Source organism: Phalacrocorax carbo, chromosome 1, assembly GCF_963921805.1.
Source record: "Phalacrocorax carbo chromosome 1, bPhaCar2.1, whole genome shotgun sequence".
Classification (NCBI taxonomy): domain Eukaryota; kingdom Metazoa; phylum Chordata; class Aves; order Suliformes; family Phalacrocoracidae; genus Phalacrocorax; species Phalacrocorax carbo.
Genome location: NC_087513.1, coordinates 132,318,069 through 132,333,418, shown reverse-complemented (window position 1 = coordinate 132,333,418; position 15,350 = coordinate 132,318,069). Strand labels below are relative to the sequence as shown.

General features: G+C 42.3%; 1 protein-coding gene across 4 annotated transcripts in view; it reads right to left on the bottom strand.

The window, feature by feature from the left end:
- Positions 1-9,197: 9,197 nt before the first annotated feature.
- Positions 9,198-15,350, bottom strand: part of SH3KBP1 (SH3 domain containing kinase binding protein 1) — a 231,831-nt gene continuing 225,678 nt past the window's right edge. For all 4 annotated transcript variants that reach the window (XM_064474542.1, XM_064474551.1, XM_064474558.1 and 1 more), the window contains 3 exons: positions 13,574-13,845; positions 12,090-12,153; positions 9,198-9,582 (listed from right to left, as the gene is read on the bottom strand). In XM_064474542.1, the coding sequence (XP_064330612.1) occupies positions 9,541-9,582; positions 12,090-12,153; positions 13,574-13,845 (378 nt within the window). In that variant the 3' untranslated portion in view covers positions 9,198-9,540. The remainder of the gene's footprint in view (positions 9,583-12,089; positions 12,154-13,573; positions 13,846-15,350) is intronic.

The window sequence follows — 15,350 nt, the reverse complement described above, 5'->3', positions numbered from 1 at the left end:
ATAACTTCTAGTTTGTTTATACTTCAGACGGGAGAAAACCAAACCAAGCCCCCATCCAGATAGGCCTCCCTTAGACCCTGACATTTCTGCCCTCCCAAGATGACTAATGCTAGAGAAAACGTCAAGAAAACCCAGGGAAAGAGAACACTTCCAACTTCAGAGGATGGAGCCCTCAGCTGACCATCTCTATCATTCTGATTTCCAGTACTACATATTAATACTTCAACAATACCAGCCCTAGATTTCTTCACTCATACAGCATCCTGACACAATTAATATTTTCACTTTCACAGTCCTAAACCTGACATGTTGCTCCTCATGTTAGGTCTCTCTCCAATTCGGCAGGTCCCAGGGGCGAGAAGTACGCATTTCCTTGAGGAATAAGAAGCAACTTCAAGAGGTCTGGTTTAAAGCGCTTGCTTGGGCAGAAGGTTAAATATTCTTACTGGGCCTGATTATTTTCCTGTTTTCAGCTGCATCAAAGTATCTTTGACTTCCTCACGTGTCATGGCTTGGTGCTTTCATTGCAGTTGGTCTTACATACTGTTTTAAGGCAGGATTCTCACTTTTAGCCTTTCTCAAGTTATTTCTCACTGAAGAAATATTCATGATAAAGGTCACCTGACTATCCACTTTTATTCCAGTTAAACAGGCTTGTTCTGTCTACTGATTAACAGAAGCGCAGCAAAACCGTGGCCGTGGCGGGGAACACAGCATGGTTATGCACACAAACTGTACAAACAATGGAGACGATTAGAATACGTGGTTCATTTTTGTTCACATTTGGGTGACTTTCATATTGCTGTAGATGCCAGATACATGAGGATACACGGGGCTTAGAAGCTTAGCAAAAGCAAAGCTGTCAATGCTGCTTAAAAGCGTTTTAAATATCTGTAATCACAACAGTTTTGGTATTACTAGTGGGGACTGTGAAAAGTAAAGGAATCCTGAAGAGGCAAGAGTTGCTTTGAAGTGACAAATAAAAAAACCTCTCATCTGTTGTGTTGATACTCGCTTTTATAATAGGTATAATGAAAATTTCATATATTTAAGCAAATATGAAAATTTATTGCATCTTCAGTAAGAATCCTTAAATCGCACCCATGTTTTCTTCTTGTTAAGGCAGTCAAGATATTGCAACATTTATTAAATATGAGCTTGAAAAGTGAAGAAAGAATTCTACCAATGGCCAAAATAGGGGCTTTTTAAGAAAAAAAGAAAATCAATAAGTAATTCACATTCATGAACTAGCAGTATGGAAAGTCATGGCAGAAGCAGGCAGTAATTGGCAGGAGCACAGCTAGGGCGCCTAGCGAGACAGAGAGCAACATCCGCCTTTCTCAAATCCACTGGCAACCATTTTCTCTGTTTGCATGATGCCCTTGCTTTGTGAGTGTGAGCTTATTAGCGCTGGGTCTCATTTTAATATCTGGGTTTGACTAGGTGCAGTTCTCAATAGTCTGAATGATGGGAGCTGAATGTCGTAATACTTAACCACGCTCCAGTCTGCAACTGGTCCTGAAGCTCTCCTGGTCACATAGTGAGGCAAGGTGCGATGCCAGACACTTCGTCTTCTCTGCTTTGTCAACTTGTATCACATTTATTCTTTGCTAGGGCAGTGTCACATGCTCGAGGCTATTAAAGCCGCTGCCAAATAACACGCCACTCTTGTACAGTTAGAAAATTTTATGGCCAGATACATTGTCACTCAAATGCAATCCCTTTTCAGGCATCTGTCTGTCAGTATGATAGGAATCATTTCAGGAAAGTTCTACAGTGCTGCAAGGTGAGACCTTCAGCCCGTCATTGTGTCAAATCACATTTCTGTCAAAGTACTGAAGAATTTCTTCCTGCGCTTTGCAGTGAAAAACAAGTTAAATAATAACTCACTTCCTGTTCAAATCCAAGACACCTAGAAAGCGCAGAGCATTCCTGACCTTTTCATAGGAAATAATACCTGCTTTGCTAATAGCCTTGTAACAGAAACATCTACCTCTTCTTTTGATTTGGGAAATTCCAAATAACAGCTATTTGAAGAAAAGAGTTGAGCCAATGATAGCAGTAAGACTTCCAGAAGCAGTAGCAAAAGGTATTCCTTTTTGCTACCTGACAGCCTTGTTCCCTCTACAAGTTTAAATTCAGTTGGAAAGCTGTGAATGATTTCAGTATTGGTCTGGAGTGTTCTTAGCTATTCACACAGCCACAAAGAAGTAAAATATAAAGTTTTTACTTTGGCACACACATGCACATAGGACACACCTCAGATACTCTTTCTTACATCCCCAAATGAGAAGATCAACAAGCTGCAAATTTCTGTATGGCATGCACATACCACTGCAGCATGAAACCAATTTGTGGAGCATCCCATTTACTTTCTGTTTAACAAAGGCTCAGCAACATCTCAGTCCAGCCTGCAAAGAGCAGCCAGAGCCTGCAGGTGGCAACCAGCTTACCTGTGCTGCAGCATCAACACCTTCACATGGGCAGAGGTGGTAGGCAGCTCCCGGCCGCTGTGTGTCCCAGGTGTGCTAGGACATACATTCCTAGAGCAGGAAGGTGTCAGATTCAAGGCAAGAGGAGCTTTAGAGTCTGAGATTGCTGCCATTTATAATTATGCAGGAGAAGGCTGAGGAAGAATGAGTCCTGAGTCAGGGGACCTGGAAGGTGAGTGAAAGTGTGAGTGGGAGAACTTGGGCTTACCCCAGACTTCCCCCCAGCTGGAGAGAAAGGTGCTGCTCCAGCTAGCACATTGGTGACAGGTACCTGCTGCACTGGTGACATTTGGGAGCTCTGAATCAGCACTTTGACTGAATCAGCCTCATTGACTTCAACATATCTCAGTTAGCCCAAGTCTGACTCGGCTACTGAAGCTCGTAGCCATTGCAGCAACATGGCATCCTTCTTGCATTAGAGGCCCCCAAGCACAGGTTACTGAGCTGTGTTTCTGAGGTGAACAGGTGCTTCAGTTCAGAGCACCAGAAATTTTCTGTTCCCCTGAAATCAGTGACACAAGCCAGACATGATGTCATAATCACAGCATGAACATCCTGAGCCGCCAGTGAGAGACTTGCCATCTATTAATGAATTAGCTTTCTCCAACCAACACTACTTTTGCTGGGGTCTCAAAATTTATGTCATGTTTCCCCCTGCCTTGTGCTTTTATTTGCTAAATGGCTGCATCTGTGCTTCCAGTGGGGCTCAGTAAATTTGGCTCTTTGAATCCAGAGTAGCCAAATTATCTAGCAGCAGCAATTTCCATGCAGGTGCACCTGCTTTCCTACTTACCCTTCCTTAGCTGTTGTTCTGCTTTTTGGTGCTTTCTGCTAGCAGAAAGAGCATGGTACATAGATTGTATGAATTGTGCTATCTCTGCACTTGTTGTGCTCCTCACAATGAAAACCAACTCCAGAAGGGGGTAAACCCAGCTGCCCAGCTTAATTTTCACTACCTCTAAGAAGAGCCCAAAAAGTGCTCTCACAAAACCCCAACTCTTCGTTGCTATTATCCAAGGAGGTGAAGAGCAGCCTGATGGGCCCCTTTGCGGAAGCACGTTTGCCTTTCACTACCTGGGATGAAGCATGCAGGGAAGAGGTTGTCATACTGAGGAAAATGATCTCCCACAGCAAATGAAAATGCCAGTTCTGAGTGCAGGGAACAGAAGGGGTTTTACCAGAGAAAGTTTTGAAAACAGGTACTACTTTAAGGTTCTGATACTTAAAATTGCTTGTGAAGTCTGGTCATTCGTATCTAATTTGCTTTATTGTTCTAATTTTCAAGTTTTCTCCTCTAAGAGAAACAGCCTATTACAACTATTAAAAGGAGTGTGGCCAGCAGATCAAGAGAGGTTATCCTCCCCCTCTACTCTGCCCCAGTGAGACCACATTTGGAGTACTGTGTCCAGTTTTGGGCCCCCTGAGTTCAAGAAAGATAGGGAACTACGGGAGAGAGCGGAGAGCTACCAAGATGATCAGGGGACTGGAGCATCTGCCTTATGAGGAAAGGCTGAGTGACCTGGGTTTGTTCAGCCTGGAGAAGAGAAGACTGAGGGGGGATTTCATAAATACCTATAAATATCTAAAGGGAGGGTGTCAGGATGATGGGACTAGGCTCTTTTCAATAGTGCCCAACAACAGGACAAGGGGCAATGGGCACAAGCTGGAACACAGGAAGTTCCACCGCACTATGAGGAAAAACTCCTTTCCTGTGCGGGTGCCAGAGCAGTGGCACAGGCTGCCCAGGGAGGCTGCGGAGTCTCCTTCTCTGGAGACGTTCAAAACCCCCCTGGATGCGGTCCTGTGCCCCCTGCTTTGGGTGTCCCTGCTCAAGCAGGGGGGTTGGACAAGGAGATCTCCGGAGGTCCCTTCCAACCCCTACCATGCTGTGATTCTGTGATTCTGTAATACTTGGATTTAACTTAAAGAATCATTATAAACAGTACAGTGGTGTTTAAATGGTAATAAAATGGCAACTTTTAATATTTTACTGGTAAAAGCCAATTATGTTTTCCTGTGAGTATTACCATCTATATTCTCCAGTTGCTTTTCCTACATATAAATTATAAGAGAGTTCAAAACCTACTTATCTGAGGGGCTGAGGGAGATTGGTAGGCCCTGCCTTCCTATTGTAACCTTTGCAATGTGTCAGAAAAATTATTCTCACGGTTCTAGAGATTTGTCTAGAATTATAGTTAATTACCTTGCTAAAATACTCCAGTCTGTAGGGTGACAAATTCAACAAAATTAATTTACATTTTAAATTTTTCATCCTACAATACTAACACTTTTAAAAATAGGATTACATTTCTAATACACTTCTTAAAGAAAAATGGACAAGAGCATTAAGCCATTTTGTTAGTTTAGCTGTTTGCACTCCAGCCCCCCGCACTGTCTAATAGTGGAACTGTGAGCACTGAAAGGGGAAACTCAGCTGCGTTGCTGGTTCAAGAAGAGCCTGACTGTGGCAGCACAAAGTCTCTCAAGCATCTGTTCCTGAGGTTGCCAGTGGTTTACACTAGCCACCTGTAAAAATTTGTGCCTGAACAGGACTGGAAATCATCTTAATTAAAAGAGCTAACACCAAACAACAGTGTGTTGTGTGTTCAATAACCTTCATGACCTGAGTAGAAAGTGGAGGGGATGGAGGCCCAGAGCTCCGGCCTGCGCGGCACCAGGCTGGTGGGTGCCGAGGCCGCTCATGCCCCGGCAGCACACACACAGCTCCACAGCTTCCTGCGGGCATTGAAAAAGTGTCTTGCTTCCTCAGCTGCTCTATTCCAGGCTGGGAAGTGCTGGCATCCCCTCCCCTTCAGGGCTGACGACCTAACGAGGTTGGTTATTTTCCAAAGGCAGGGAATGGCAGGAGCGGAGGGGCCGTGGCAGGAGGAGGGAAGCAGCTGCCGGAAGCGGGGGTGAATGGGCCGGGGCACATGCAACCAGCTGCTAATTCCTAGGCCAGCTCAAGAGTCAGCTGAGGCCAAAGGTGCCAAGCAAAATGTAATTTCTGGCCGAAGGGTATTAATAACCATGGATACAAATACCCGATGTTTAGTGTGGGGAGTTCAGCTCCACCCTCCTCTGGCTCTTTTTAACCTACAGATTGCAGTGAACAGAAGTCAATGCTTGGAGGACCCTCTCCTCACCAAAGCCTAAGGGAACCTCAGTTGCCCGGCAGCACTGCCACCCCCACATGGTCAAAAAGCCTCCTCAGTGAATAAGTTGCAGAGTGGTTGGTTGTTTCTACTTTTAAGCAGTATTCCTGCCTGCCTTTTAAACCACAGCCTGCCTGTGTGAAAGGTATCTTCTCTCTAACCAGCCTTCACGCTTTCCTCATCAATGTGCCTCTGCCCAGTTTCCAGCCCCAGGGTCCTTTCTTCAGAGGAGCAGCAGACACGAGAGACCTTACACCTCTTCCTGGCCTTGCACTGTGGCAGCGAGTTCCTGCAGGCCGGAGCGCTGCACATCACCCCCACCCCAGCCGTACTCTCTCTTTGGCATCTGGTGCTTGGGTATTTGCGGGACCCATGAACTGTAGCGCCTCTGACCACAGCCTCCCCCTCAACTCCCAAGGCAGGCTTGCAGGACTAGAAAAGCCCCAAACCAAAGCTAAAAGCGTGAGAGCTGTCAGCACAGTTATGACTGCAGCAAGGCATGGCCATGGAATTCACAGGAACACCAGACATCTTCACGCCATGCAGCAGCAAATGTATTTTTGTGCCAGCAGACTCCACGCACAGGGCGCTGCACAGAGCAGCTGGTAATGCTGTGGCCCCCGGGCAGCCGCCCCTGCAGCAGGGCAGCCTGGTGCAGAGGGCGAGCTGGGGGAGAGTAGGGCCGGCTCATATGCGAGTCAACTCCACAAGAAGATGAGTGAATTGATTCCATAACTTCAGCAGAACATGAGTTTCTGACAGTGTTTTACGGCACTGTGACCTTGCTTGCACAGGTGCAAATTTTGGTCCTGGCTGTCACAGAGTACGGCACTCCTATGGATATTTCATACACAAAGTAGCTCACAAAATTTACTGGGCAGCTGCCCAGCATACGCCTAGAAACAAAAATTTACTGCATAGAGCTTTGTTCAATCCTTTGACCTGTTAGCGTAACAACAGATTTGTCTAACCCTTTTGGTCATTTACAAATGGATTGCTAATAAGAAAAATACAGAAGATGAAATTAAAGTAACAGAGCTTAATAAACACTTTGAATATTTCCATCTTATTTCCATGTAGAACTTTTTTGTGCTAAGTGCTATGATCTCACATTAAGAAATACTTGCTCCTTTTAGAGTTGAAAAAACAACATACAGACAACATAGAAGTGTTTTCTTAATAACCTAAAAAATTTCCAAATCAAGAATTTGAATATTATCCTCCAAAGGCCTGAGCCTGATGTTTCACACTTGACTTCTACACGTAAACAGAAGTCTGCCACAAGACCGATGTGTGCATATTAATGAAAAGTCATTTTACACAACTTTTCAGACAACAATATTTAATAATTTCGCATCAAAATCACCCTGTGGCTCACCAGCATTTTCTGTTTTTCTTTAAATATAAATCCAAACATTTTTAAAAGCAGTGGTTTATATCCACAGGTTTAATGCATAATTGATCCTCTTTAAAAAGGGAAAATCCATGTGTTACGTGAAATACTTTCTATTATTATAATGAAATACAGGAAGAAGAGCTTGTATTTCCACAAACTCTCTCCTCCCAGAATAATCAACTTTCAGACCAGAGCATTTTCACAAAATCTCATTTAGCCTTCTTTTACAAAGCGTGATATGTTGGACTTCTAACTTGGATTGGTAAAATGACAAGTTATCATCTCAACAGGAGAAAAAAAGAGAATGTAATCTCTATAAGGAAATTCTGTGCCAAATTCAGGCTTTCATTTGCAAAAAATGGAACATTTCTGAGATGTCTCTCATATTTCTGAGGTACAACTCAGGAATCAATACTTTATGTACCACAGATAAAACAGTTCATCTCTTTCCAGGGATGCAATTAAGAAGCCAGAGCTGTTCCCTTTGGATACGTGTTGCAAATATATGACTACAAACCGAAACAGAATCCATATTCCTTATCCCTCATTTCCTCCTGTTCTCCTAACTTTACTGCTAACTTCACAAAAAACAGGGAAGTAATCTAGAACTCTTTATTGCTGCAAAGCCATGGTGGAACTATAATTCTTTGTACAAAAATATTTTAATGCAGTTATTTAGAATTATTAAATAAGAGCATTTCAGTGATAAAATATTTTATTAGTGCTTCTGTTTGAGTACATTGAACAATGAATTGGGACTTTTAAAAACAGTCTCAGGTTTCGCTATCCGATCTTTCAATCTCAGACACCACTGTTAAAAGAGAAGCAGATGCTATGGCAGAGGAAATCATCCCAACAGTGAGGTTCTGTATTGCCAGTAGAGACCCATAAAGAAAGATTCGGGAATGGTGGTGTGTGTATTTTATATATCTATGCTTATCAAAAAGATTATGGGAACTCTGCCAACCATGTGTGAACGTGACCAGCCAACTGAACGCTATGTCTCATCCAGCTCCTGGCAGGCAGGGTGGTGAGCTGGGAAACAGGATGTGCTGGCTGGAGCCAGCTCTAGCATTTCATGAGATGACAAATAGATCCTTTGTGTGGGTTTTTTTGTCACTCAGAAGCATCACCAATACCACTCACCCACTCACCCCACGCTATGCAAAAATATCCATTATTTAAATGCTTTGTATAAACTCAACAGAGATTGCTGACAAGGTATGAGATACTCCACAGCTGGTAAAGAACACACAGAACCACAAACAGAAAAATGAGAGACCTTGTTTTGAAAGGATGAAAGCAAACAGAGAAATTAGAAGAAACAAAGTAAGGATGAGGTTCAATAAAACGACGAAGAGAAAGTCCTGCTGCAAAAACAGGACTATAAAGTGTATCAGCCTATAAGTGTACAACACAGTGTAGCAAACAATACCACACAAAGAGCAAATGAAAGTGTCACACGATAGAGAACCTTGTGCATGAAATAATACAACTTTTTATTCATGTTTTATAGATTACTTTTATTTATTTTTGCTTTAATAATGCATATTCTGTTCACTCTGTGCAAAACTGGGGACAGAGGCGGGCGTTTAAATCATCTAATGAAAATCAAGCAGAGATGAACATTCAAGTTGAGGGAGAGGCCTATCAAAACCAGGAAAGCTAAAAAGCCACAGCTGCTCAAGACAAAGCCACTCTCAGCTGCGCCCTGTTGTTCTGCCACCTCGCACAAACCTGGCTTTACTGACTGAGCAGCTGTACACTGAGAAGGTGACCTCCACCAGACACCGGGGACAGGAGTCGGCACGGTAGCTACATTAGGGAGACCTGGCTTGCAACCGGTTCCAGTCAGTGTGTGGCAAAGAAAGGCACAAATCATTGCAAAGACCAGATTTCTGTTGGTTTGTTTCTTTCTTGTAAATACGTTACTGTACACGACGCAAGTGTAGGCGATTTGGGAAAATAAAATGGCATATTTAACAGAACTTAAAACCATAACAAAAAGTAGGCTGTTCTATCTCAAAGCAAAAATAATCCCTCCAGCCCCAACATTAACATTCATTCCTGGCTATATGCAGTACAAACATTTTAAAATCTGTGACAAAAGACAATTAAAAACCAAAAGTCAAAATCATAAAGCTTGTAAACAGATAATCTGAAATACACTTTATTTATGGAAAAATATCATCAAAATAGTACCACTATGGACTAAACTGCCTGAGTTTTCATTTCATCTAGCATCTTGAAGTAGAGAGCCTTTAGCACAAGAAGATCAATTTCAGTCACAACTAGTGCCACACAGCACTGCTTCAGGTGGAAATTTTGTCCTCGTTGTTGGTATTTTTGTTGTGCTATCAAAAACTGTTGTGCTAATCCTCCAAATAAAGGGATGTTGAGGCAATTCTTAAATCATTTGGCACAAAGTTATTTTGGCTGGGGCATAAATTTGAGTCTCAGTCATGAAGAATAATGCAACATTCCACCTATCAAGTATTCACTTTGATTGAAGAGCTTTCTTTATGTCATTAACTTCCATCTGAAAACAAACAAAAATATTTGTGATGAAATTAGATGCTTTAACAAACTGAGACACGGTGCTGCTTGAAAAGCACATGTTCCATCTTGCCCACACATGTCAAGTACGGATTTTATACTACTCTTATTTCCACAGATTTCTCAAATTGAAGTGACCTTCTCTGCTGCATAAGATGACCACTCACAGCTTCCTCCCCTCAGAGCTTGACAAGCATAGTCATCGAATGTACCACAAGACCTTTCAGACCCTTTAAATTACAACTTTTACAAGCCACACAGCTCACTGCCAGGAATTACTTGCAGAATGAGCACTATGTCCATGCACCAGCTGCTGCACTTACACCCGGCACAAGTAAACTGCTGACAATGAGCACTGGTAGCTGAGGGGTAAAACCTATCATCTCTCTCCTGTAGGGATGGTTCCTGCTGTAGGGACAGCGGTTGCTTCCTACACCCATCAAGCTTGTTCCAGGCACCTTAAGGGCTCTCATGGATGTAGAGCCACATGGTGAAAGGATGTGGCTGAAACCATTATCAGCCCTAGCTGTACACTTGGCCTCTCTGCCAGACACTGGAAACCCTGAGGCAAGCGTATTAGATGTATTCAACCACGCCTGCAGCACCCAACTGCGCCATACAATCAAGGCAGTCTTTTTTAATACATGGACTGAGAGGTGTGCTACTTTATGACTATCAGAGCACTCTTAAACTAATGCACCGTTTGTTTTTTGGACTCTCATCTTCATGTAAGCTAATAATGTCACCTTGGCTATCATCTGAATATTTACCAGTATAGGCAACATTTGAACTGGAGTAAAAGTGTTCAGCTCTAAGACTGTAATTTTAAAATCATTAATGCAGGTCTCTGTGTAAAGACGCAAAGCCATCCTTCAAGGTAGAACCCAGCCTGTTAGACTAAATCAATAATCATTATTAAAAATGTTCATTGATTGTATATGAAAAAAATTTCTATTTTAGCTGAACATGAATTGTGTGTTACTAGAAGCCATACTGCTATGTGGTTGCATGCATAAAGTTCTTTAGGCGGCCCTGGAGCACAGACATTGATGTTCCCCAGTTCTGCCACCCTTTGCCATGTTCCCAAGCATTTTACTGAGCAGGAACAGCCCAGTACAGCTGACGTTTACCATAAAAACATAAAATATAATCGATACTAAACCACTTATCAAGTACGTAAGTCCTGGCTTGTATCAGGAATAGTGTGGCCAGCAGGAGCAGGGAGGTGATCGTGCCCCTGTACTGGGCACTGGTGAGGCCGCACCTCAAATACTGTGTTCAGGTTTGGGCCCCTCACTGCAAGAGAGACACTGAGGTGCTGGAGCGTGTCCAGAGAAGGGCAACAAAACTGGTGAAGGGTCTGGAGAGCAGGTCTTATGAGGAGCGGCTGAGGGAGCTGGGGTTGTTTATCCTGGAGAAGAGGAGGCGGAGGGGAGACCTTATCGCTCTCTACAGCTACCTGAAAGGAGGTTGTAGCGAGGCAGGTGTTGGTCTCTTCTCTCAAGTAACTAGCGATAGGACGAGAGAAAATGGCCTCAACTTGTGTTAGGGGAGGTTTAGATTGGATATTAGGAAAAATTTCTTTACTGAAGGAGTGGTCAGGCATTGGAACAGGCTGCCCAGAGAGGTGGTGGAGTCACCATCCCTGGAGGTGTTCAAAACCATGTAGCCATGGCACTTCAGGGCATGGTTTAGGAGGCATGGTGGTGTTCGGTTGACAGTTGGACTTGATGATTTACAGGTCTTTTCCAACCTTAATGATTCAGTGATTCTACATCACTCTCCAAAACACAGAAAAGCAGTTTCAGCATCATGCCATATCAAAGCAGCATAGTCAATGATCCTAGCAAAGGCCCAGCTCCATTACTCTCACACAAGTAGGGTAGTGTGCTACCTGGCAGATGACTAAGCCAGCACGACAACATCTAGAGCTAAGGTGCTACACCAACTATGGTAGTAGTAACTGGGCTCTTAATCAGAGCACCTTCTTTCGTATTGTTTAGGATGCTTTAGTACAGACAACTTGAGTATAGTTTGCAAAGCAGACATAAAAATCTTGCTCTATGAAATAATATTCCAAGCATACCAACACTAAGACAAGCCTGACACAAAATATAAAGCTTTGGGAGAGAGCAAATAATTCAAAAAGACATTATTTCATTTGTGACAAAATCAAGCCATTAAAACTGAGCCAAAAAAAATATCTTGGTTTGAATCCTATATTATGTTTAATTTTTCTTTTTTTTAAATGTGTCTACTTGTACTGATAAATTTTTAGGTAATTATCAGGCTTTTCAGTCAAAACCCAGTATTGCAATATATATGACAAAAACTGGCAACACTATGAAGGGAACAGGTATATCCCTTTCAGTAATGTTAGTAGTTTTTGATTCAGTGGAATCAAAGTATTTTAGTAGAGTTTTATGTTCCACACCTGAGGCTAAGTCAAACCTGCCAATACTTCCATAACATTAAAAATAATTTAAGTACCTGCAATCGTAGACGGATCTTCTTTTCTTCATCCAACTCAGACAGCAACTGTTTAATCTCTTTTCTGTTAAAAGAATGCAAAAAAATCTTGGAATGGGAACGATTAAATTAGTAAAATACAAAAGATCACCTCTTGGAGACATATTTTCCCTGCTTTTCTAGTTGCCTTTTTGCCTCTGAACAGCTAATTACAGTCAGTATACTCGTGTATACTACATGCTACACCACAGAGAAGTAAGACTCTGTAAAAGGACATTACCCTCCCCACCCCATATGGCTAATGAATAATACATTTCCTCCCAACAGCCCCGCATCCACAGGCTTTGCTCTGGCCTGGCTGTATCAACACTGTATCAGCACCCAGTTGCCTTTTTTCCACATAAAATGTAGATGGATCAGCTGTTGTTGGGTTACAGAAACAGGCTGTACACAAATCTTGCCCATGCTGCCACATACCTAAGCCACTTAAAAGCCGTTTACGCCAGCAATACAATGTAAACTTCAATTTCATTTATAAGGCTTAATGATCCCAAATATGGATTTGCTGTGATCCTTCTTTGTTGGGAAGGGGAACATAGCTATAAGGAGCAGACACCTTCTCATGTTCCCACTGGGTGATCTCACCTTAAGAGAGAAACCAGTAGGTGGAAGCAGCCCTTGCACGAAGGGCCAGGGAGACCAGAGGAGCTGGGGTCAGCCAAAGGGGTGAAGCTGTAGGCTCGCTGGCTAAATCCAGCCTGAACCATGCCCTCCCACATCTCCTCCCAAACTACCCCACACCTCTGTTCTAACACAGTCTCTGCACTCTGCTTTCCCTTTTCTTTTTTCTGCTTGGGCTACACACAACTGACAATGTAAGTGAATGTTTAACTTCCAAAATGTTAAATATTCTCAGGAATAGCGAAAGCTAGGCACCAGCCCCAGTATCTCCTAAGAAATGAGCAGCGTAAAAAACAAGATGCTGAACACTAAAATAGTAAGATACAGGGTCATAAACACAAAGATCTTCAAGTGTCCTATCACAATTCAGTTACTACTTCTGTAATAAGAGCTTCCTGGGAAAATGTGCTAACAGTCAAACAACAAATTGATTCAATAATTTTAGGAACTTGTAGGAATTTGTACAACAACTAGAACAAATACTATTTGATGCTTATTAAGATCAATGCACATGAGTTCCCAAATAGTTATTGGCAAATTAAACAACAAAAGAACCTTATTCACTGCTTATAGCTTGTAGCTTAACTTCTTCAACACCCGATAAATATCTGCTTATGCCATAACACAGGAAAAAAAGTTGTTACAGGTTAATAGTGTCCGTCTTTTTTCCTGAGCTTCTCACCCCTGAACGTGTTCTGTCAGGAATAGAAATACGAAGGCAAACTGTGCAGAATAACATACATGAAGGCAAGCTCAGGAAGAAACTGCCACCACCATGCATGAATGGATGCATCCCACCTACAGCTGTGATTTGCAGGACTTACTTTTGCTGGTCTTTCATGGTTTCAATGATGGTTTTTAGCTCCTTAATTTGTGTTCTCAGCTCCTCCAGGGCAGTCTGACCTTGGCTCAAGTGCTCAGTCTTTGGCTTTCCTTCAGTACCGAACAGGGATGGGGAATTTGACCTGTGACCTGTTGTTCCCATAGCAATTGAGTGAAATCCAGGTGACGGTGAAGGGGATAGAGATGGTTGTACATTACTGCCACTAGCCAAACCTCCTGGTTTTGGAGGCAAGGATGTTTTATTATCAGACACCTGCAACAAAAAGAATAGCATTAATGTCTGGAGGAAGCTTTATGAAAAGCAGACCTCTAACAAATATTAAGTATTTTGCTGCTCTTCAGTAATGTTGAAAGTCCATAGTCAAACACGGACAGCTTTGGCCAAATCAAGGTAAATACAGCATATAGTTGTTATCTTTGTACATGTACATGAGAGAGGCTCTAGTTGGGACGCAGAAGTTCAGGCAGCTTCAGTAAAACTTTCCACAGTGGCTACAACCAGTCAGCAACAAGTGTTTCCAAGATCTCAGACCTAGCAGTGAAATGAATCAGGGAAAGACACTCAGTGCTTCTGTCAGAAGTCTGTGAGAACATACCTACATACATGGACATCTCCTGCAGAGCACAAAACTGCACAGCCAAGAATCTAAGTTGTATTTTTTTGCATTTGATTAAATTTATAATCATCAACTAACCATTGAAGGAATCTTCAACACCCAATGTTTTTTAAAAATTAAAAAATGTGTTACATGTTTCCCTTAGCATTACGAAAACAGCAAAATATTCCTTGTTTGTTGATATGATATAAAAACAAAACTCCATGACTTGAAAACAATAATACATTAATAAGAAATGAATGTACTCCATAACTACTCCAGGAACTTAAGAGAAAAACACAGCATTAAGCTTGTTACCCTGGAACCATGGGGCTAGCTCAGAGGGATCCCATGTTTCCTGAACTGCAATCCAGTGCTCTACTTATTAGACAAAGTATAGAAAAACTGAAGTCCACCTACCATACGTGACCAGCTACTTCACTGCATAACACAGAACAGCGTACAAGTACAGTTATCACAATGGCAACTAGAGTGAGTCTTAATTATTTACCATATTGTTATTTGGCAGTGCTAATTGTGTGCATTGTATGACAGCTACCAGGAGTACCTGAAAATCTGATTTGGCCAAGAGTAAGAAAAAGTACTAGGCGACCCTCCAACTCTGGCTTTGGAAAAGAGATGCTGAAGTTGAATGGCAAATAGGGTAAGATATTGAGAAAAAATGGTATGGAAACAAAAAGAGACATTGTAAGTGAGGACTTGGGGGCTGGGGCGGTGGCATTAGCTGGACAAAGTAACTGAGAGAAAAGTTAGTCAGATGAAAATTAGGCGAAAGTGTGATGGGGAGGGAAGAGCAGGATCCACTGAGTTCTGCGGAGAACAGTCTTCCCCGCCAAATGAGCGTGACTGAGCACAGAACCTGTCTTGGCCAAGCATTGCATAAAAAAAGTGTTCTGCTGAAAAAACAGTGTGACCAAAGAAATAAAAATGGCATTATAATCACAAGAAAGCTGAATCACTCCAGTGGCTTGAATGCTTGACTTGATGACCTTAACAAAATTCTTTTAAGATTTTTTATATATATATATATCTCTTGTGTGCATGTGTGAGTAATGTGTACCTATAAATGGCTCTTTCATGGATAGTAATCCTTATATCAGTTGATATCTTTCCTTTGTCTTTCCTTTGGACCAACAAGAGA